We start from the raw sequence: 24,226 nt of genomic DNA, 5'->3' as shown, positions 1-24,226 counted from the left end.
GCTTTAGTGAAAGAGCAGGTCTCTTTGCTAGCCATGCTCTTTAGACTCACTGATCTCAAGCTCACATGGTTCTCTGGTGCTGGCTGAGCTCGGAAAGGAGCTGTCACTGGTGACGATGTCTCACCGTCCCAGCACTGTGAGTGCAGATGCCAGCTGTGTTAGGGCATGCAGGGTGAGGCTGAGTACTGCCAAGTGATCTCAGAGGCACTGGCAGGGTGGGTGCTAGGAGAGCTCCCTCTGCATCTGGAAACTATTTTGAAGAGGGGGGCTGAGGTTATACTCCGGTGATGCAGAGACCAGTTGTTCATACAGAATTTGATTCAGCATGGACTGATAGTCTTTTGATTTCATAGGCTGGCATGAGGCTTGCGCAGAGGATGCAGGCCTAAGACGGAGCACTTATGAGTGCTCCAAATCAGTGGAAAGCATGAATACGTGGGCCTGGAACATGCATTATAATGAAGTGCTTGAACTCCACTCCTGTTTCATAGCAGGGCCAGTGTCTGGCAATGCCAGGGCATCTAACAACCACGCATTGTCTCCCTTTGAACTGCACAGCTTTTAGGGTAGTCAGGCTTCGCCCTCACCCTGCTCCCTAAACAACCAAGAGACTGTGGCAGAAATGTCACCGGGGCTCAGAGCCCTCCTAAAAGGTGTCCAGATGGTCTGACATCATTCCAGCTGTCCCTGAGGCAGATCTCTGACCCAGAGAAGGGCTGAAGGCTCTCAGCTGGCCCATGAGAGTGTGTCTCCTTCCACGCTTTGTTCCGACAGTGCTTAAGCTAAACAGGGTCTGTCAGCGCTAGCCCCAAGGCCCAGGTGCAAAAGTGACAAGTGACTTGAATGGCTGAACTGAGCATAGCTGAGGGAGTTCTCCTTTTCCAAGCTGTTGTGGGCATTGTCCATCCTAGACTGATCTCAGCAAGAAGGGAGCAGATGAGTAGCAGTTGTCTTGAAGGTACAGGTAGGAGTGTGGCAGTGGCAACTAGGACCAGGGTGGTGGCTGGGAGCCAGCTTGTCTCTGATCTTGTAGGCCGGAGAAGACACTACTTGTAAATTGTTTCTTTAGACAGTGTAAGTCCATGTTCAGCTTCCCCCTGTTTCTGAATCACAGACATAACTTCTGATCCCCCCAGCAATCACTGTCACCTCCTCCCTCCCCAGCTGTAGGCCATCGTTCTTCTGCTCCACATTTGGGCAGTGATATTTTACAGCCCAGGAGGGGCTGTTTCAAGCCCTCGGGTTCCAGCCGTGCTGACAGCTGTCATTCACAATCACAGCTTCTCAATACAAATGTGGCAGAATGGCAATCCAGTCTCCTGCATATCTCAGCTCAATTTCTCCCATGCTAATGTAGAGGAAACAGGGGAATCTTCCAACAGCTTATCCTCTTTTAAATCCTCACTTAAAACTTCTCTGTGACAGCTACAAGCCATACCAAACTGGCAAAAATTGATTTTTTCTAGGCTGTTCTGTATTGCTAATTCCTGCCACCCGCTCCTTTAATCCCTGCTCCTCCCTCCACACAAGCAAGCATGCATCTGCCCAGGCAGATGTGTAGGGAGAGGAACAGTCTTTCTTGCTTTGCTTACAGCACTGGCACAGGAGTGCTGGACCCTTAAACTGTGCTTTATCAGTGCTAAAGGGTTAGATCTGTGTTCTGTCTAACCCCCAAATGAGATCAGTGTCATCTACACAGCTGCTGGGGAACGATCTGAAACTTGTCAGGGAATAAATGGTTAATTTTCTGCTCTGCATGAGAGAGTCTTTGGCATGAATTTCAGTGTAACGACTTGCATTTCAGTGTAATGACTCACTAAGGCCTGGCAGGATTGGAAGTGCAAAGACACCGTCCGCAGTGGAGCAGCTTGGGAATCCCACTGCAGCCTCCGTCCTTGGCTCTTCAGAGCCATGAGAAATTCCAGCTGTGGCCTTACAAGGCCAGAACGGAGAAACCTGTTGATATGTCCTAAGCAAAGCTGCTGCCAGGCACTCCCAGCACGCAGAGCTCTGCAAATCCTTGCCTGAGGACTGGGGAGACCAGAGGGGAGGACTGGGCCTGGAGAGCGCTCAGTTGTAGCAGCATATATAAGGATTTCAGCAGTGTACTTTTACAGAGATGTTCTCCTTATTTAAAGCTGCCAACTCCTGAATCATATCCAGCCCTCCAGAGGGAAGTCAGGTCTCTCTTGCTGCCCATTTATGGGTGAGGGATATTGGCAGAGAAGCATATGTTGCCACTCCATAAGGACTGCAGCCTTTAGGAAAAAGTAGAAGGTCCATATGGACTGGGAGAGACGGGGAAACACACAGAATAAACCAGGGAATTCAGAGCACCTTGAGAGAGCTGGAGAGCCAGTTCAGCTCCTCTTGGCTTCAGTAAGCATTGTGGCACTCAGCCTTGGAATAAGCCTTCAGGTGAGTCCTACCTTTGCTATAGCTGAGCTTCTCACGCAGCCTCTTGGAGAGAGGCGCTTCTAGATGGTGACTCTGCCCATCCTAAAACCTGTCCGGAACAGATGGGATGAATGACTCTCTGGAGGTGTCTCCCCCTGCCTGGAGAGGGATTAGATGAAATACCTGGCTGTCTCATGAATGAGTTGGGAAAATTGAATCCCATCCTTCATTTTTACTGGGGATGAGGTAAAAGCTACAGGAGAATAGAACCATTTGGTCAAATAAGAAGCTGACTCCCTCATATTTTGCTCACTTTGGAACCAAACCATGTATACATGCACACATATATATGTTTGCTTGTATATATGTATATATATATATATGTTACATACAAATACAAATGTCTTTAAAGTTGCAGAGAAAAGCTTGTGTTAATTAGAGATGTCAGGATCTGGGTTGCCTTTGCGTGTGCATTAAAATATGTCAGAATGTTTTTCCGGGGAAAAACTTTGATTCACACTCCATGGAAATGACTCAACTGTGACCGAATGGGAGATGGAAAAGGAAAGAGAGAATGGAAGAGGGAGAGAAGCAGACAGTCCCAACCCCCTAGTAAGCCTCTCTCTGAGGGTGTGGGGAAGTATTGAGTTTTCAAGGAAAGTCTGCTTCAATTCCCTCCTGACTTGTTCAGCAATTTTACCTTGGATGCTCTGTACATACAAATGCACTGCTGTTCTGCATTGTTTCTCCTTTTCTTTTCCTTTTCTTTTGGCTGAACGCAGGCAAGAATGTCAAAAGGAATTTCTGGGCACACTGGAGGTGAGCTGAAGTCTCTCAGCGAGAAGGCCAAAACATGATTATTTTTCCTTTTGCCTTGTTCTCAGAAACAACAGAGCTGCTTGGGCCAAATAAATCCCTCTGAGAAAAATGCAGTTTGACAGAACTGCAAACATCTGAAAAGAGGGTTTTGTAATGGAAAATATCAAGTGATGTTAATTATAATCAGAGCTATAATATGGGTAATAAGATTTGGGGAGTTTCCCTCCAAACTATAGCTTCTAGACCTCTCTCTGTTTTTCTTCCTTGCCTACACAGGGAAGTCTGTACATGAGAAATGCTGTGGTCTTACTGTTTCTCGCACTGACATTCTGCCAAAATTTCCCTCAACAGTGACTGGCAGGAAGGCCTGATCACACTCACCCTGGACAGAAGCTTCCTCATTTCCATTTCTCCTTACTTATATCTGATTTTTGAGGGACAACTGCATGGACCACTCTTGTTATCATGGAACAAATCCAAGACTCCTTTTCTCCACTGTGTGGAGAAGGGCTGTTTCGCCCTTCTATGTCTAAGCACAGTTTGGCCTAGTGGATAGAGAGCTGGAAAGCTTTGGAAAGATCTCAATTTGTGACCTTGATCTCATTACTCAAGGGATCTGTGCCTAAGTTTTCACATCTATAAAATCAGACTATGAGTGTTTGCATATCCTTCTGAGGTGTGATGTCATGTATTATCTGACGCATTTTTACCACGCAAAAGCTATTGTAAGAGGAGATAGGAGAGCATAAAAACTGCCCTTCCTTTCTTCTTGGAATAACTGCTATTTAATTCGTCTTAGCAAGCTCCTTAATGACTCTTAGACTGAGGAGGCAGCCTCCATATTCAGGCAGGCATTCATCTTCTTGGAGGTTTGTTTGGTGCACATCATGACATGGAGATGGTAGGGTTCTCCCCTCCTCTTTAAAAAAGTCTCCTCCACCAGTATCTGCTTTGGTAGTCTTGTCTCTGAAACATCTGTGGAACCGATCCTGGTGAGATGTGGAGCAGAGTTCCTCCTAACCAAATGGAGGCATGAATCCTGTGATCCCTAGAATGAAAAGGGTTTATACTTAGGACAGAAACAAGGAGAGACTGACTCCTCAGTTGTGTGGACCTGACTCCAAAAACCTTGAAGCAAAGGGAAATAGTCTCCTTGACTTTGCATGGACCTTGGACCTGAGTCAACAGGTGGGAGGACTAGAGAGTCTACTGTGGGGGGTAATTTGTTTGCATTTGCATCAGCTTCAATGCAGAAGCTAGAAGGTTCTGGGGTACGTCATGTCCACTGCCTTATTCCTTCTATAGCATCAGTAGCTTCTCTGCTTTCACCTCTGCTTACAGATATTGCCTTATATTCCTCTTGTGTTTTGCTGCCGAACATGTATGTTTGTGCAGACAGGGTCTGCTTTTGGGCATCTTCTCTCAGTTGGTCTTTTTAGCTGAAGTTTGAATCCATGCAAACACAACTGCATGGTTGTTCAAACAAAGTTGGTCACACTGGGGAAAACAGGATACATCTGCACTCTTCCTGTTGGCTTACTCTCTATGGTCCGTCTTTACCATCACCCAGGGACCTTGGCCTCTCTAGCTATAAACTCAGCTTAATACCAGCTTTCCTTGCTCTGATTGCCTTTATTTGCTTAGGATGATGAACAGCAGAGCAATAAAATGTTGGCATATTGCTGGATAAACAATAGGCCTGAGACCAAACTGACTAGCAGTTAGAATCTGCAATGCTTTGAGGCTGCTTCTCATATCTTATTCATTTGAGTACATTAGTTTATACATTTGTTAACTGTCTGAACCATTAATTGGAGTACTTATACACAAATCAGTATGACAATTATGAACAGGGCATGTGCATCCTTGACATGTTTAGAGCTATTGCAACTTATAAGCGACCTTTTTAATCATATGCCACTTCCAGCTTACTGCAAGTGTAGAGTGTTTTAGAAGAACTCAGTGAGGCTTTTGATATTACTTAACATTATTCAGTATCTCTCATTCCAGGGCACGGTTCTCACAGGCACTGGGAGCTTTTATTTTAAATATCATGCATGACTTTTAAGTTCACTTAGATCCAGGCATGTCTCTCCCAGCTTTGCAAGATCTTATGGGCAAGAGTTGTTCTTTTGTCGTATATTTGCAGAGTACCTTGGCACAACAGTGATCAGGCCTTGAGACAGGAAAGGACATCCCAGCTGTCTTCATGAGCCAAACTGTCAGTGTAGAAATATCTTTAAGATCAGTAAACATCTTAAGAATTTAATTTTTGCCTGCTAAAGCAGTGACAGTTGCACCTATTGGTCTCTTTTCTCTTCTCTTTCTAGACCAAAGAAGCTCTCTTCACAATTCTCCAGGACCTAAGGCCTGAAGACCACTTCAATATCATTGGCTTTTCCAACCGAATTAAGGTCTGGCAACAGGACCGGCTAGTGCCAGTTACTCCAAATAATATAAGAGATGCCAAAAAGTACATTCATAACATGTCACCTACTGGAGGTAGGATCCAGGGATACGAATGGGATTGATTTTGCTATCCAATTAGCTATGCCTAATGTGTAGCTGTGTAATGTGGTCTTATAGCTTGCAACAATAGAAAAGCATTGAGACTTGGCTCATGAGCCAAGGGCCCCTTCCCTAACCCTACTCTGGGTTATGTGCAGAAGGGTACGTGCCCTGCATCAGCTTACATGGCAGGGAAGTGACCCCAGATCAAGTCATACAACCTGATGTACTTGTTAAAGCAAAGCCATGCTCATTCTCCCACTCATCTTGTGGGACATTTGGAGTGGGAAAGTTCCCAAAGCCATTTCTTGAGGATACAGGAAAAAAACCCCTGTATCCTAGAGGAGGACGCACAGGACCATACTTGCGTGGTCTACAAGCAGGCCCAGGGCTTTGTCTGGGTTGTAAACTCCAGGGCTGACCTAGCCAGGGTGGGCTGTGTGGTTGCCCTCTTGAAGAGCTGGTTTCTCACCTAGTACTGGCTCCTCCTTGGCTCCACCTTCCAACTACCATTATGGAGCAGCCAGAACAACATTTAAGAATTTCTTGTCCCTTTTGCTTGTGCCTTATTGACGGGAGTGAAGAGGGGAGAGGAGGAGACCGCAAGACAGTGGCAGAGCACAGGCATGATTTTGAATTTGATTCAGTGGTGATCTGTAAGGCTGTGGACACTAGTTTAAAAAAGTACAGCAAGGCTTATAAACAACACATTTGGGCAGCTATGCCCGTCCTGGCTAAGTACTCACCAGGTAAGCAAAGAAAGCTGCAAAATGACCTATGCCAATCCTTCTCCATGCTAGCAATGACATCTGGCTAAAAGCTGGACAGGGCTTCCCTATGGCTTCCCCTGAGCAGAGACCACTCCTAGCAAAGGAAACGCTCTGATGGAAAAATGCAGCAAACAGGATGGTTGGCTGTACTGTTTGTATTAGGAGGGGAAGAGTTTAGGAAGTGGCCAGGGGACCAGCCCAGCTAAACAATTACCAATGGTGGGACTAGATGCAGAGGTACAAACCTTTTCTACTGCAGAAGTGCCAGAAGAGCCGTGCAGGAACCAGCTGAGTTTGCCTATGATAAACCTGACAAAGAAAAAAAAGTGAAAGGAAATGATTAACTTAGAGGTTCAACATGGAGATGCAGTAATTCTGTAGTGCAGACCAGGGGTAGTTTAGTTTCAGCTAATTCTGTGCATTTTCCTTATAAAGGAGATGTTGCTTGGGTATCTTCCTGTGAATGTGAATGGGCATTGGCTCACAGATCACATACACAAAGCATGTGCTGTTCTCACCCTGCTATGTCAAACTCACACACTGAGAAAGCAGGAACAAAATATTGTTTCAAAATATTTGTGCATGTGGAAAAGGCAGTCTTTAGTGCTTGGTAGCTCTGTGATGTGTCTGGGTTTGAAAGGACACTATATCTGACACATGGAGTGGTTTTTTTTTTTTTAGTTTCTGGGAAAATAATTCTTTCTGAAATTTTGGATCTGGATGGGGACTGTGGGAGTATTAGGATATTTAGATCCATGATTTTGGTTCAGACCCATTTTGCAAAAACACAATCTGGATTTTGGAGACTTTTCAGAAGTTTTAGGCCCTTTGCTGTTCTTTGTCTTGCTGCAGTCACTGGACCTGTGCACACCAAAATTGTAGGGGCACACCTTAATGCACAGTCAGGCCTGCTAGCACATCCTTGCTGATAACCTCCCTAGATCTCTCTTTTCCCTGTTTAAATTTTCTTAGCCCCTGAGGTTTGAAGAGCAAACCCAACCACTTGTTTTCCCATTTGAAGGGTTTTTCTCCCTCTCTAGATCCTGCACCCTTCAGACAAACTGGGCAGAACTTACTTTCCCAATTCAGATATCCTCTGGGAAAGTCCTGTAATAAAGCCAGCGTTTTTTTATGTTCAGGCAGGACATGGTAGGTGCCATGGCTCTGATTGCCACGGCTGATTATTGTACATCAAAACATTCAAGGATACAACAATTTCACATAATTAAGTGCAATTCATAATTCAATTTATATGAATATAAACATCTTCCCCAAACTCGTGCAGAGTAACAGAGCTGAGCTGAGTTAAAGGGCCATCCTTTGGCCTCATCCAAAGAAAAGGAACATCCTGATGAATAGAGATGCTGTCATTTTACTGAAAAGAGCCTAGGGAAGCTGTTTGCACCACCATTAGAAGAGGAAATGAGCTAATCGTTTTGGTACCCCCACAGGGACTAATATTAACGGTGCTCTCCAGACTGGTGCAAAGCTGCTAAATGATTACATCGCTCAGAATGACATCGATGCCAGAAGCGTCTCTCTGATCATCTTCCTCACGGATGGGAGGCCCACTGTTGGGGAGACCCAGTCATCCAAAATCCTCAGCAACACCAAGGAAGCCATCCGTGATAAATTCTGCCTCTTCACTATTGGCATTGGCAATGATGTGGACTACAAGCTGCTGGAGAGGATGGCGCTGGAGAACTGTGGCATGACGAGGCATTTCCAGGAGGATGAGGATGCAGCCAGCCAACTGAAAGGGTTTGTTCTGCTTTGTGCTTATATCTGTATCAAGTCCTCTGGGAATGGGTTTTGGGGAGGAAAATTCTCGAAGGAGACATGGAGAGAGAGGTGAGTTTCTCTGAGGCTCAACTCTGGCTGAAAGAGGCAGGATACACCCAAGAATTGGGATATATAGTTTCTTTCAGGAATGATGCCTACCCAAAAAAGGCCTGCTTCCTAGCAGACACCCTGAGCTGTACTGGAGCTTCCCAGCCCCTCAGAATGAGTTTTTCATTCACATTATTCTAATCACTACATGTAAACCTGGAAAGGTGGGAGACACGAGTGCTGTCTCTCCTCAAGTGGATGGAGGGAAGAAAGGATGCACTGCTCACTTTAAATTGACAGCTTAAGCAGCGTGAAGGGGTTTAGGAATGAAGGTGTCTGTTTGGGGCAGGAAATGAATTCTTAATTTTTTGAAAAAGATAACTTCATGCCCAAAATCTTTGAGTTTGAAAATTACATCAAGGTCATTCTTGGGATGATAATGTAGTTGCTTTATTGCCTCATTCTTCGTAATGGCCCAGACTATTAACAAGAATGTCCTGTTAGCCTCATGATGCAGTAGGGCCACAGACCATGTTCCACTTCAGTATGGAAGATCAGGGAGCGTGATGGGAGCTGCAGTCCAAGGGAAGATCCTAGAGAGGAATGGCAGAAAATTTAAACCACAGCTCTGTCTAAAATGTCAGGCAGTGTGTTAGTACTTCCAAGTAAAAATGTTTGGCTTTCAGCCAAAAAACAGTAGCGTTTTGAACCTCTGAAAACCAAAGGGGAGTCACACAGCAGAGACCCCTCGTTTTGCCTGGCTAATGCCTAATTTATTTGAAGAAATGAGACCATGCACCTTCTACCAGAGCTTTTCTTTCTATGTTGGTTATACTGCAATGTGAGTTTCTTGCTATTAAGCCACATTTTATAAATCCTTCTGCCACATTACCTGTGTAATTTGCTTCTCAGAATATGTGTTTTGGTAGCAAGTGGCATTCCCTGGCAAATGAAGGATGTGCTGAAAAAAATGATTGATTGGGTCACAGCAACCCAGCATTGCAAGAACTGGTGCAAACAGCTCACTCTTCATCAAGCTCAGCAATGGCAAACCCACTTGGGGTCTGGTGCCAAGTTAGTATGAAAAGGGGCAATAATTTATTGCATGCCAATTCAAATCACTGCTGGCTGGGAAAATTTGCATGGGTGCCAATGTCATTCATGATTCTTGTGGTCAGTGATTGTTTTTTTACCCAGATATTTTCTTGCATGGCACTACAAGACCGGTTGTATCCGTCACTCTACTAGTTGTTCCACCCCAATAGCTGTTTCACAGAACGTTCTCACGTTTATTGATAGTTTAAAGTATATTAAGGTTTCTTCATTGAAGATGCTGAGTGTTCAGAGACTTTAAAAGAAAGCCAACCAATTCAGGCTTTGGATTTCATTTGGGAGAGGATAAAATAGAAAGTGCAACTCTCCAGCTTTCAGACGATCTGTATGAGCAGATGTGAAAAGTAAATGCAGCTTGAAGTTAAAAAAAGGGCTGAAGCCATTTCTTTGTTTATTTACTGAACAAGACCCACATGACTTGCCAAGAAGTGAGAAGGCTGACATTTAAATGGGAAATATGGCATTCTCAGGGCTGCTTGGGAAGATCCATCAAAAATACATTGCTGCAGGGAAAACACAGGACTGTAAACTTGGGCCTTGACCCCTTGTAGAAGCTTTCCCGCCTGTCCAGTACAAGGCATTTTCAAAAGGTCATGTTAACAAAGCATTATAGGATTAAACCCTGTGGTTCAACAGAAGCCATTGCTTCAGGGAATCATAACAGAGACTCATAAATAAGGTAGCCCTGAGTTCTTCTCTTCCAGGTTTCCTGTAATTGGTGGCTAGGATTCCTCTAGTCCTTGGAAATGTCCTCATTTATGGGGTATATTGGGATGCCGTCTTGATTTTCTTTCTTTCTCCCCCTGAAAACTGTAGTCCTCTCCATCCCACACTGGCCCATCCTAAACTGCAGTTTCTAGGGCTTTTTCCAGCATTTCCAGCAATACAAAAGTTTTGTGTTCAGATACTCTCCAGCTTTGGGGTGACTAGCATCTTGTTCTAGAGTTTCTGACTCTAGCCATTAGAATACTATGCATCATACCATTAGAAAACCATGCAGCATCTCTTCTAATTACGTTTTGAAATAACTATAGTGCAATCTGTGAGTATGAGGAGCAAAAAATGTACTTTTAATGGACAGGTTCTCCTAAGCAAACCAAAGTGACCACAGATACCTCCTTGCAGAGCTTTTGAGTTATAGTGGAAGTTAGGTGACTGCCAGAGCATGCTGGGATGCTTCTGAACATACTTAAGGGTCTCTGTTTAGATGCCTAAGAAACACTGAAAACTGAAATGAGTCACAGAATAATTTTGGTCACAAGGGACCTCTGGAGATCATGTAATCCAGCCTCCTGCTCAGAGAAGAGCTAACTTCAAATTTAGGTGAGTTTTTCCCCAGATCTTGTCAAGTTTTGAAAATCTCCAAGGTTGGAGATTCCCCAATCTCTCAGGACCCAATTGCAGTGGATACAGTAGTTAAATTAAATTAAATACCTAAAGTCTGGTAGCCCTAACTGCTCCTGAATATCTTAGGATCCATATTAGGCAGTCTGTCTTATCCTTGGCTATGCATAAATGCAAGTGTGCGCACACATCTGGATGAGAGTACTAACAGTGAGAAATGTGTGTTTGTTTCAGGTTTTATGATGAGATAGGGACACCGCTTCTCTCTGACATTCGAATTGATTACCCTAAAGACAACGTGGAGCAGGTCACCCAGAACTTCTTCCCTAACTACTTCAATGGCTCTGAAATTATAATAGCTGGCAAACTCATCAACCACACCTCAGATAGCCTCCATGTGGAGGTGACTGCTAGCAACTCCAAGAAGTACAACCTCCTCAAAACAGATGTGGCTGTCGACCTGCCAAGCAGAAATGACATCAGAGGTGTCTCTGGCCTAGAAGATGGCAAAGGTGATCAGAATTACATTGAGAGGGCGTGGAGTTACCTCACCATCAAGGAGTTGCTTAACTCCTGGCTGAAGAGTGATGACAAACAGGAGAAGGACTATTTGATGGAGAAAGCCAAGTCAATGGCCCTTACTTACAATTTTGTTACTCCCTTCACCTTTCTGAAGATGAAAGAGGCTGGGCTCTATTCAGAACCTCCTAAAGAGGAGTATATCAGCCCTTCTACTGAAGGCATTGGTGAAAAGCTACAGAGCTTGCAAGGACACAAGGCACCACCAGGTACGAGGGAAATGATAACAATGTGCTGGTAAGAATCTTTTCACATACGTGCTGTCCCATGGCTGACTTTGGTAGCAGGGATAATCTAGCCATGGAACCAAGGGCTGAGAAACAGGAAGCTGGGATTTTCACACTGATTTTGCTATTTGTGGGCTGGTTGACCTTAAGCAAGACCTTTCAAACCTTTCTTTTAGGCACCTAACTCACCCACTGGAAGCACATACTGCTCTTTAGTTACTATTGAAGGAATTTTCATGCTCTAAATGAAGCCTAAAGTAGCTGCAGGAATATGTCCCACAATCTCTCTGAATAATATTTGGGGAATATTATTATTCTATGGCTGATTGTGCTGCTTAGTATCTGTAACAGCTTTCCCTCCCCACTTCTAGGTATACCCAGGCAGCAAGATAAACAAAGAATTAAAATCTCCAAAACTTCAGGTCAGTGCCTGTTCTAATGCCTTTTATAATCCAAGATAATAACAGTTGATTTATGGAAACTTATGAAAACTATAGAACTCCATTTATGGAATTGCATGTCACTGTGGTGTAAATCATCTCAACTATATTTACTAGACTGCAGAGTAGGGAGGAAAATGAAAACAAAAATAAAATACAGAGAGAATCAGGAATGAGTAAAAATATGAGGAAACACAGCAAGATGGATTAGCCACAACATTTGATCCTCCTCTTTGACCTTTCCGTAGAGCAGAGGACAGCAGGAAGTGCTTTCTCGCAGTGCTAGAACTGGTAAAATATTGTTTGATTTTTACAAAGTAATGCAGCTGAAATATAAAAAAGTTGCCGAAGGAAAAAAAAAAAGACAATTCTGCAGTCCTTTACTCTTTTTCTATTTGTTCTGCAGCTCTACTTAACATCCTTTTCATACATTAAACTCTTAAGAATAAGCTCAGATCATGAATTTAGACTTGAATTTCACTGCATAAGGTCAAATTTAGCTTACATACCAAGAGTTTTGGTTTGTCTCAGTGTGATACCCATCTGGTACTTGATAGTAGAAGATTGATCAAGGATTGTTAAAAAATTAAGGTCAAGGGATTGTTTAAAATCTGTGTGTGACTGGACCAATCTGATATTGAGGGCCAAGAAGGTGTGAGGTGTAGCTATCCACCAGTCCTTCGTTAGAGGATAAACTTTTGTGTGCTGTGGGGGATGTAGTCCACCAACAGATTATGGAGAACAGGAGTATAAGATACCTGCATGATGACTCCCATAAATAAAGGAATGATATTTCAGGAAGAAAAGATTCTGATTTTTACCTGAAATAGTTTGGAGTTTGATATTTCATTGAAACACATTTTCCATTAGAAAAACAAGCAAAATAAAACACTCTTTGTGAAAACCAGAGCAAAACACAGTGTTTCCTGGCAGACTTATCCAGCTTCTCTAAAAACAATAAATGAGGAGGTTTTAGAAAAAAACAGGCCCAAATTTGCTTTGAAAAGCAGCTTTGTTATAGTCTTAGGCTCTGGAATGTTGTGTATGTCTCTCATATTTGTTCCTTTTCCATGTCAGCGGATGGAGACCCTCACTTCGTCATTGATTTTCCCTCCAGAAAGTTCTCTGTCTGCTTCAATATTGATGGAGAACCAGGGGACATTCTCCGACTGGTCTCTGATCATAAGGAATCTGGTAAGCAGTTAAGCAACGCAATTGCTTGTAGAAGAAAACTGAAGTGCACGGTCAGCCCTGTTGTGATAAGACTTAGCACCAAGGTGCTAAATAGGCAAGGAAGCTGTAGGAAATTGGAAAAAAGTGCCTTTCAGGCCAGGCAATGAAATACGGATGCACACCATATTACCTGTAGCAGAAGGAGGGATAAACTCTCTTGCACTTACCTCTGACAATGTCATGGCTTATGGGTAAGTTCACAGCAAGTGTAAACAAGAAGGAAGCCTGCCCACTGTTACATACACGATTAATCTACAGAAGTGATTAGCAACAGATTAGAGCTAACCACGGAGAGAACTGGCTTTACTGTGTATCCAAGCTATTTCTAATTCAGATCTTCATTGACCAGAATTGAAGGAGCTTCAATTACATGTAAAACAGCTGAGAAACCTCCTTGAATGCATGAGGACACGCTGATTCCCTTTCTATCCATCTCGATTGGAGAGCTCAGTTCCTGATGATTAGACCTGGTACGGACTGCTGGTTGCAGCACAGCTGAACAGACAGGCACAGGCATTTTGGATGCTCAGTATGTAGGGTTTGGGTAAGCCATGCAGCCAACTCCATGCCTAGAGATTAGAGAGGAGACTCAGCTTTCGGCTGCAAAGGCAGGACATTAATGGAGAAACTTCAGCACACAAGTGAAAGATGTAACAACATGGGCTTACAAAAGTTGCTCTATTATTGGAATTTCACTCTCTACTATTTACTTACTGATCACTTCTGAAGTATCCTAACAGGCTAATCAAACACTGAGGCTATTTGGTGCTACCAAACTTGCTACTGAATCATGACAGCCTTGAGAAACCCTGCACAATTCAGGTTTGGCTTTGCCTGGGGCAGTTTGATCTCCAGGGGCCCAAATTCTGGTCTGATCCGATCTGGAATTCTAAGTAGGGCAGCTAATAAGAGGATTATACCCTGAGCAGGAAAACGGTGGGAGGCAGGGACATCAAAACCAGAGACAATGCAGAGACTTGTTTTTACAAATGAGATAAACAACCCCCCCCCCCCAAAAAAAAAAAAAATATCGTAAGAATTCTGTTCTGTATGGCACTGGTCTAGACTCTGTATTTCTATGTCTGTGCTTGCATTAGAGAATAAAATCCAGCTCCTGGCAATGTTTTCCTTAGACTCCCTTTCCAGACTGTATTTGTACTACTGCCTGATTGATTCTGTGGCTCAAATACAGAATGAACTAGGGGAGAATAGACTCCTTAGAAGAACTGGCAGGCTAAGTCTATGAAGACAGGAATGAAAGATTTCCCCCAGGGATGATGGTATATAGAGATATTTCATCTCGGTGTTGATGGCTTGGACCCAGCTTGGGATAGCCACAAATGTCCTCCCTTATTATTACTGTCTATTAGGTGTTCAGAGACCTGTAGGGAGTGATCCACTGTTTTATGAACAGGGAGTCACAAAAGTCATCAAAATGATTGGGAGTTTTGCTGTGGATATCTAGGATTCAGATGAGTCAGCAGGATCTGCAACACAGACTACTCAAAGATGGTTCTTCTGGGGCAAAACTGAGGCAAAGTGGAAGGGCAGGACAGGTGAAGCTGGAAAGAACCCAGCAGGAGTGCAGGGTTATGGGTCGTCCTCTGCAACAGCACAGAGACCCTGAATTTCTTTCAGTGCCACCTGAGGAGGTTCAGCACTTCACCTCAGACTGCTGCAGGTCAGTCTGTTCCCTCTGCAGATCCTGTTCAGTCTTTGACATGTTGGCCAAGATAGTAATACTTTGTGGCTTCCCAGGCTAGATCTCTTAGAATTCAGGTAGTGAAGGACATCAGGTAGTGAGGGACAGGGGCACCTGTCTCCAGGGCAAGTCAATATTTCTGAACTTGTGTAAATTTAATTGCTCTGTATAAAGCAATCAATTTACAACACATTGGCCATAGTGTTTGGAACACTGGGAGGTGAAATAAGGCAAGTGTGAGGTAGTGAATCAGTATCTCAGATACAAGGCTTGCGTCTTTGAGACAATAGGCCTGTTCTTCAGTTCCAACTTTCACTTGCTGATTCTTTTTCTCTACAAGGTGTAACTGTGAATGGGCAGTTAATTGGAGCTCCTGCACCACCCAACGGCCACAAGAAGCATCGGACTTACTTCAGCACCATCACTATCCTCAGCAATAAGCCAGAAAGATCCTACCTAGAGATCACACCCACCAGAATCATCCTGGATGATGGGGAAAGACTTGTTCTGCGCTGTGACCGGAGCACCACTGTGCAGAGCAGCAGCCTCGAGGTGTCTATCTCTGCCAATTCCAACATCACCGTGACAATACGAGACACAATCAGCTTTGTCATCCTCATTCACCACTACAAGAACCCAGCACCCTATCAGAGGGATCATCTGGGTTTCTACATCTCCAACAGTAAAGGTCTCTCTCCCGACTCCCATGGGCTACTGGGTACGTAATGGGTTATCAAGTTCAGAGCAGTATACTAGAGAGCAAATTGAGATAGCTGGGGAAAATGATCCTTCTAAAGAGTTTTAATGGACAGAGACAGGAGGTCATGAACAAGGAAGATGGGGATTAAGTTTCCAGGTGAGACTTTTGCTTCTACTCAGAAGCAGCTTCTCTGTTGCCTGTATCTTCAGCTCCTCTAGGACCTTTCTCCATATGAGCTGTCTCCCACTATCCTAGCCACGTGGCTATGCCTGTTTTCACATTTCCACTCTTTTTATGATTTTCTAATACGGTCCTCATTAGAATATACAGACTAGAAGCTCACAAGGTTGAATAATACAGAGAGAGAGTGAGAGAGAGCACACAGGTATTGCAAGAGATCCCATGTAGAGCCCAAAAGAGAGCTCTACTCTCAGAACTATTCCATGGCTGGACATTATTGGCTTTCAGCCTTGACCTCTGTGCCCGCACAAGTCCAGAGGGACTATCATCTTTTTTGCAGGACTAAGCTGTTCATATCTGAGCCTGATCAGGATCAAGAAACAGTAGTTCTTGTTCCCCTTCCTTTTCAAACACGTGACATAAAAGAAGAGCCATGCCCATATTTCAAGATCAGCTAGGCTTAGGTAGGGTCGGAGAATACCTAGAAGGTTGGGCTGTTTCAGACAACAAGAACTACTGATGTTTAGTGATCCTGATGAGGCTAAAGCGTGAACAGCTCAGGCATAATGGTCCTTCTGGACATCTGCAGGTGCAGAACTCTAAGGCTGAAGCCAAAGTTTCTAAGACATTGAGACACCCCAAGGTTAAGCAGATGACCACCCTTCAGGAGTGCAGTTTTGGATTCAGGGCCCTCACACATACAAGTATCTAAATCCACACATAGATTTGGCCTTGAAAAGCTTGCCCTCAGGAAGGCAAGGGAAGGCAACGTGGAGCTTCAAGCCTAGATCTTCTTTCTTCTTGCTGATGGGCTATTATCCTCTAGTAACCTTGGCCCACAGAGGGGAACATAAGGTCCTTACTACCACAAGCTCAAAAAGCTCTTCTGCTCAAATGCTGCATCTTGGCAAGTGGAAAAGAAACAGGGTTTTATTGTAATCTCCATCTCTGCGTGAGATTTATAAAAGAACTGAAGGACCTCCACAATAGCAGGCAGAGTCTAGAAGCCTTTCACAACCCCATACTCTAAGAATTTTCAAAACACATCTTGTTAAAAAAAAAAACCAAACCACCCTATAAACAGGCACAAAACAGCCACTCATGGAGTTAATTTTATCTTGTCTTGCAGGTCAGTTCTTGAACGATGAAGTTAAGCTTCTTCAGGAATCTCTAAACATGAGTCATCAGCTGGCTGGTCAGAACAAAACTGAAGCATTAAAGTCAAACCCTACAAATACCCTGAAAGTAAAGGGACGTCTCGTTCCTGTTGTATGGAAACAGAGGAGGATCTACAATGGCCAGCAGGAAGTTGACTGCTGGTTTGCCAAAAACAATGCAGACAAACTGATCGATGGGAGCTATAGAGACTACTTGGCTTCTCATCCTTTTGACACAGGAACCAGCTTTGGGATGATTTAATAGCCTTTAAGACCAATCATAGTATCACATTGCAGCAGCATGTGTGACAGCGGTTCCTTTCTGAAGCCTCTAGAGCTAGGCAGCTTCTGAATATTTCTTTATTTTTGGGTGCCGAAGAAACCAAGGTTTTTCCCCTTGGAAATCAGCTGTCTTTCATCCTAGATGAACATGGGTCATCAAGTTCCCGAAGACAAGGGGAGGGGGAAGGGTTAAGGACACTGTTAAAGGCATGATCAGTGCTCCCCCAGTGGGAGGGGAGGGAGAAAGGGGCCAGCACTTGTATCTAACAGTGCAGAGAACTGCTGACCTTAAAATAAACCCATGTAGCAGTCTGTGCAATACCCCCAGTGGCTGGTGAGTCACCCAGTGTGAGGCACAAATCAGACAGCATGATGCACATCTAAAGAGGCAACCTTGAGTGATACACTTTGCAAAGACATGATTTGGAGCACCTGATTCAACCATGCTCCCTGGCAAAAGGACAGAGAGAGAGAGAGACAGAGAGAGACAGAGACAGAGAGAGGAGATACAGGTGGATATTCATCTACAGAAACCCATTAGCATCAAAGGTAAAAAAAGAAATTGAAACCTTAAATCAAAAAAACTCAAGAGGGTATTGCTTTCTTGGCCTTTCGGATGGGGCCTGCATTGGCCACTAGCAGTGTTCTCTAAACCACTACAGACCCATTAGTCAATGGTGAAAACCATCTTGTGGTTTATTGCTGCCTCAGAGTACAGGCCTTGTGTTCAAAAAGCACCTTGGATCTTCAGCACTGCCAGGAATGGTGTCAGCTCTCATTCCATGAAACATCTAATTGAAATAACCTTTCAGGTTCAGTGTTTTAAACCAGATTCTTTTTTCCCCTCAGAGAAAACCAAGTTTCCACTGGGAGCTGCCATCTCCTTGAGCAGAGCATCAGTTCTGCTTAGCAGAGATTTAAATTCTCTAGAGATGAACCACAACCCTCGAGAGCTTATGACCCCACAAAACAGATCCTGACTTGAATTCAGACTAGACTTTCCTAGCTGCTTTTTTAATCAGGGAGGAAATCTTTATTTACTCCAGATCTTCAGAAAAATTTCATCCCCCTCTCCCTAGCTGCTTCTCTTTCCTTACGCTGCAGGAATTTGGCAACAGGGAGGTTAGGAAAGGGCCTGCCAACCACCCCCACTGCAGGTGGTGCTGCTCTGAAAAGAAACCTCCAAACCCAAATGGCAAGGCTGTGGTCTATTTTAAAGTGAGGCACCACTGAATAATGTTATACATCAGCCACAGGGGAGTTTGCTTAGTAGGGAACTCAGCCAGCGAGGACTTCAGCAACCACAAAATTTACATGTCAAAACCAAACTGAGCTCATGTATAGTCTGCATTTCCAGGACTGAAAGGAGGAGGGTGGGGGTGGAAGTATCTTCAGCAGCTAAATTATATCCATGTGTTAGGAGAGAAATAAGGAGTTGCCAGAGATCTACAGAAATAGGTTCCCTCATCACTGATTTTTTGCATATTTAAAAATTAAATCACATTGTTGCTGCAGGAGGTCCGTCTGCTGGAGCACCAGGTGCTTTCCAGCTGCCTGGCCATCTAGTTAGCAGCACTAGAACCGTAAGAGCAGAGCAGGTAGCTAGCATTCACATCATGCCTTGTGGGGAGAGGGAGACAGCCCAGAGCAACCAGCTAGATTCAGTTGTGCTCTGGAAGGTCCTTATAGAAAGCTCAGCCAGCACAAAACTCACGCCAAGGCATGTGCTTTGGAATGAAACGTGAAGCTAAAGCACTGCTTTGGGCCCAGCTATCTTGGGAAACAGCTCTCTTGCAAGGGAGAACAGAAGGCAAGACTGTCAGCGTAATCCTGAGCATCCGCTAACCAAAGAGGCTAAGGTTCATTGACATGCACATGAGAAGGAGAGTGAGAGAACAGGAGCTTCTATGAAGTTGAGTCCTCCTCCCAAGAGCATGGTGGTAAGATCACCCAGCCCATTCCTGAATAACCTCCTGTTTCACTAGCACAGGGTGAGCAGGATAGTGGTAGTGAATTTCGAGACAGTTCTGGGTTCAGCAGCTGTCTTCCTTCATGCTGTCCTTACTGCAAAGGGATTTCTTTGAAATCTTCACTCTCCTCCCACATTTTGCTGTTCAAATATATTGCTAAGAGGAGCAGTTGGCTCCCTTTTCATCTCTCCTGTATTTATATAAATATACATGCATTGCTAACGCTTTAGGTGCATCATTGCTCCTCTTCCCCCAGCCAAGGAAACATATTTCATTCAGGGCCTGGAAAAAACAATGATCAAATCCAACTTCCCAGCCACGCGAAGCACCTAGAGCAGTATACTCAAGTTCTCATAAAGGCTCCAGTTATCCATTTCACAATAAATATTTTACAGTGAAACTGCAGTGAAGCTTTCATTTGGCAAAGTTGAAACCACCTTTGGAGCTAAAGGTATGTATGTTCTGTGCTGCCGGACAAGCTCATATTACCACACAGCTGAAAGAACCACTCACAACGTAACAGTAAATTGGGAGTAATCCCTGAAAAATTAAAGATCAGTGATGTTCTTCAGCCTCTGCACACTTGGTAGGAAGCAAGAAGTACGTTAGGCGAACAGGCTCTAGGGACTCACTCCCGAAGTGGGAATTTAGCCATGTGGAGAAGACAGATCCAGCTACCAAACACACCAGCACCGGACATGGGAAACCAGAGTTTATGCTTCTGCTGCCCCAAGGATAGTAAGAGAAAGGTAGGTTGTTGAGACCATAAGCTTCAGTTTCTCCCATCTTTAAGACAGGAAAATGATACTTCTTGTCTCAGAAGGAAAACACGTTCCAGTCTTGGTCCTCATACATCTTTGTGGCAGCACAGAGAGCTTCCAGGAAGAGCACCCCAACAACTGCACGTGCAAGTATACTGACATACATTTGTTCCCATCTCCCAAAGCATTGCAGAGCACTTTGCAGCAGTGCAGTTAAAGATTGCCAGCTGCTCAGATAGTCCAGGAGCAAGGGCTGAGCCATCACTTTGGAGAGCAAGGGGAAAAACTGGGCTACTAGGACAGCAATACATACCAGCATTTAAGAAAAGGGAACAGGACTCCCAAATTCAGGGTTCCTGAAACAGCACAGGGGTACACAATGCTACAGCGGGGCTATATTACCCCATATCATACTTCCCCTGCTATGGCCTATTCTGAGCCTCCTCACCCAGCCTCAAAAAAACCAACCAACCAAAAAAACCTAAGTATTTTCACTGAAGATCACAGACAACACAGGAATTATGCCAGCCCTCATCAGCCCAGAGCCCTGCCAGACAAGCAGGAGCTGCATTGTGAAACTTATCTCTAAAATCTAGGCAATATAAATCCCAAGCTGTGTGCCATTTGTGCTAGCATAACAAATTGCTCTTGGAACAAGTATGATTTTGACCCTTTGCTATTAGCAAGGAAGAAACAAAAAGGGACTTAATTTCCACATACACATAGTGAGGCTGCACAGCTGCAAGTGCAGCCAAGCATGTCTAGTTCACTAAGGGGCATGCAAAACTTTGATTCGCATCTAATGCTTGTAAACTACTTTGAAATCGGAAAAGACTTCACACAATTTCAGCTTAACTTTTAAAGGACTAAAGCCATCCAAGTTAGAAAATCCAAACCCTTTATTTTCTACTCCTTATTAAAGCAGATTTTCTTGGGAAAACAGAGGAGGGAAGGGGTAGGGGGAAGATACCTCCTGCCCAACACTTCAGGGGACTGTTTTGCAATGAACAGGAACACATGTCTACAGCTCACCTGGGTCTTCTCCTTCAGTTCAGTGGATTCTGGCTCAGTCCAAGAGACAGTGCTTAGAGCAGGGCCTGTCTCATTACCACTATATCTGCTTAATGCTCTGCTGGGCTGTGTGCAGCTGCTCTCTGTTCTCTCCCTGGAGAGTTGCAGTGTTTTGCATTCTTGCTGTACTCTGTATGTTAACAGGACAGCAAGTCCAAAGCCCCAAACCTCATTCCTAGAGCAGGTGCCAGGTCTGGGATGACCCAAGGGTCTTCCCCTGTGGCAGCCCCACCCAAGACCATTCCCTAACACCCAGAATTTCATTACTGGTCAATGGGGATTTGACTCTTCAGATGTCCATTTTGGATCAGGTTACCTAGTTTAAAATGAGTGTGCGTAAGAGGGAAGGAGTCAACTTCCCCAGCAACATACACTTGTAAGCAAGATGGCAATTGGGATCAAGATCTGATTGCAGCTTCAGTCTGGAGTCTGACATAAGAACTGATGCTGCAACATCAGCCTATCACAGAAGCAGCAGCAGAAGTTCCTCCTTTGCCAGCACCCTATAGCTGATGAAACCAGTCTACAGAAAACGAGCACTGGCTCAGCTCTTCCAGTTTTTGTAGGATAGACCCTCTGCTGAAAGACAACTGGTCTTGCAAAGCACTGGCCAGGAGAGATTTAAGTAAGTTCCCTTCCTCTCCTTTACAGAGTTCAGTTCTTGCAAAACATTAAGCATACTGAAGGCATTTCAAATATGAAGCAGTTTTAGGTCAAACATTTATTACATTCCTTATAAAACAGTAAAAAGCATCAGATCCACTAAATCAATCTTCTCAGTTCAAGACCTTTAAATACATATTAGCAAACCAGTTATTTTGACCATCTGTGCATGTAAAAGTGTCATACTTCAATTAGTACAGGATAGATTTTTTTTTTTTTTTTCAAAAAAAAAAAAAAAGACAGATTTAACCTTTTGATTTCAGTCTTAGCCCTGACAAAGTTACACCCAGCTGGCCAGCCAGAGGAGGAACATTTCCATAACCCTAACCAAAACATGCCTGCGTGTGCCCAGGTTAGGGGCAGACCGGTAAAGCAGATACTGCCAGCTGCCAAGCCTGTACAGGATGCACAGACACCAAAAGGGACAACTGCAGAAGGATAGGTCTAGACGAGGCAGCCAAAAAAGGATCTCCATTGATCCAAGGGGATCAACTAGCATTCCCCACTCTGCCCTTCTGAGGCCAGCTCAAGGATCACAGTGCTGCTTCCCTTCCTTCCACCCTTGCCTTGGTGTTGTCAGATGACCACCTGATAGCTGGGCTGCTTCATCTTCTGGCTTGTTCCCTGGAGTCCCGACATATCCTGGTCGCTTTCAGAGTGATCAAAATCCACATCTGGTGAGAGCAACACCTAGAGAGGAGAACAGACAGATGCTGATTGAGAGGAAGTCCTTGGTCAGACATAGCTGATGCTTCCTCAGCTCTTCTAATAGGAGGTACTATAGATAAAATCTCCAAGCAGATGCTGGCTGAAGGGGTTGGGCGCTGATACAGAGGTCAGCTGCCAGATGCCAGCCTCCCTGGCAGAGGGAGAGGTTTCAAGATCAGCTTGTCCATCTCTCTGGGCTGCTTTGTAGTGTCAGCTAGGCAGATCTGGGTGCAAACATGACACCGGTGCCCCAAATTGCCTTGAGAGCAGAACAGGCAGATAAAGACTGTTCACCAAGGGGCAGGACTCGTGCACAGACAGACACGTATGTTCAGGCTGGGCTGCAGCCTCAGTGAAGGTGTGCAAAAGCCAGGCCACATTTTGCAAAAAACTGTACCAAATGGAGATGTTGTCCCAGGCCCCCAGCTGCTTGTACTTCCACAGCTCTGCCAGGGGAGGGAAGAGAAGGAAAAAAACCCCCCACACCACTGCCCACACATGAGTAGGACCAAGCAAAGCTACAAGGTTAGCTCCATCCAGGGCCAGCAAGCTCAAGGGTGCTGTACCAGCCTTCTTATTTCTATCTTACATAGCAGCTTCTGGCTCAGTCCAAATTGTGGGAGTCAGAGGGCTCTGACACCTCTTACTCGTTCCTCTCCAGATAAGAAAGCCCTCAGCTTTGCTGCATGATCAGAAGCTGCCCCTTGCCTCCAGTAACACCTACACTCTCAGCTGCTAATTTCAGACTTGAAGCTATTAACAGGCTGTTTTGAGCTAAGTGACTGCCACCGGCCTGGAGCTTTTACACGATGCAGACAGGATGCCCCACACGTAGGCACCCTCCAGCCACACCACCCAGACGAGGAAAAAGCCTTGATTTTACTTGGGCTACAGCTACACTGACTGCGGAAGAGCTGAAACCCAGTGCCAGCCAGTAGGCTGGCTGGATGAATGGTTTGCATGGAAAATATTCACAGCTTTGACAGACAGTTTGCTGAACCCCATGCTATCTTTTCTTCTTACCACAAAAACCTAACTTGAGGCAAGAGAAGCCCAATTGTCTTTAGCCCTGACAATAATTAGCTCTAAGCATTGCTAAAACACAGCCTGCTTTTGTGCTACAGCTTGAGTCATGCCCAGCAGCACTCAGGAGCTTGGTGAAGTTGCAGGATTTCTGGTCAATGCTAGTCACCCACATCAGAAGCCTGGCTGGGTCCTTGGCACCTGACCACTCAACGCTACACAAGGCACAAAGTGTGACACTGCACATTCAAGAGGCTTGAATCTTATTTCACCAGAAAAGCAACTCTGGCAGCCCTTTCCCCACCTCCCTCCACTTTCCCTTCCCAGAGCCCAAATAGCATCATTAATTCAGAGCTGATGTGGAAACAAGTGCCAAATACCACAAAACTGCCATACAAAGGCAGCTTGCTCCAGCGAGGCTTCATAGATCTCCCATCAGAGCATCAGCCCCATCTGACCCTGCTGGGCTTCAGCAGCTGAATGGCCTCCTGGCTTGCACTGATGGGTGGCCCACAGAGCATCCCTCTGCCCGAGCCATGGCACGCGACAGCCACCGCAACGCTCAGGCCCAGAGGCACGAGGCCAGGGAACACACACGTGTTTTCAGCCAAGAGCTGTAACACGTGGGGCTTGGCTAGTCCCAAAGCCTTGCGCTCTCCAGGGCAAGATCTGGGACATGGGGAGTTGGTCTTATCCATAGCTATCTCAGGGCATGTTTATGAAGAAATATGCCTTTCATTTGTTACCAT

The 24,226-nt window shown here is 44.8% G+C and overlaps 2 protein-coding genes across 4 annotated transcripts in view; one reads left to right on the top strand and one right to left on the bottom strand.

Annotated features, from left to right (window-relative positions):
- The window catches only part of ITIH5 (inter-alpha-trypsin inhibitor heavy chain 5), a 50,584-nt gene extending 30,928 nt beyond the window's left edge, over positions 1–19,656 (top strand). Inside the window, exons 8-14 of the mRNA XM_026119355.2 lie at positions 5,547–5,718; positions 7,946–8,255; positions 11,016–11,569; positions 11,959–12,009; positions 13,105–13,221; positions 15,303–15,680; positions 16,972–19,656. Coding sequence (XP_025975140.2) covers positions 5,547–5,718; positions 7,946–8,255; positions 11,016–11,569; positions 11,959–12,009; positions 13,105–13,221; positions 15,303–15,680; positions 16,972–17,261 — 1,872 coding nt within the window. The 3' untranslated portion in view covers positions 17,262–19,656. The remainder of the gene's footprint in view (positions 1–5,546; positions 5,719–7,945; positions 8,256–11,015; positions 11,570–11,958; positions 12,010–13,104; positions 13,222–15,302; positions 15,681–16,971) is intronic.
- The window catches only part of LOC112994770 (store-operated calcium entry regulator STIMATE-like), a 58,666-nt gene continuing 37,197 nt past the window's right edge, over positions 2,758–24,226 (bottom strand). The window contains exons 8-10 of one of the 3 annotated variants that reach the window (XM_064500404.1): positions 22,335–22,436; positions 6,740–6,803; positions 2,758–4,264 (exon numbers count right to left, since the gene is read on the bottom strand). In XM_064500404.1, coding sequence (XP_064356474.1) covers positions 4,233–4,264; positions 6,740–6,803; positions 22,335–22,436 — 198 coding nt within the window. In that variant the 3' untranslated portion in view covers positions 2,758–4,232. Of the gene's footprint in view, positions 4,265–6,739; positions 6,804–21,781; positions 22,437–24,226 lie in introns of those variants that run through there. The other 2 variants (XM_064500485.1, XM_064500450.1) reach the window with 2 other exon arrangements.

The sequence above is a fragment of the Dromaius novaehollandiae genome, chromosome 1, assembly GCF_036370855.1.
Source record: "Dromaius novaehollandiae isolate bDroNov1 chromosome 1, bDroNov1.hap1, whole genome shotgun sequence".
Classification (NCBI taxonomy): Eukaryota; Metazoa; Chordata; class Aves; order Casuariiformes; family Dromaiidae; genus Dromaius; species Dromaius novaehollandiae.
The sequence above is the reverse complement of the archived record's forward strand: the minus strand, read 5'-3'. Positions and strand labels throughout refer to the sequence as shown.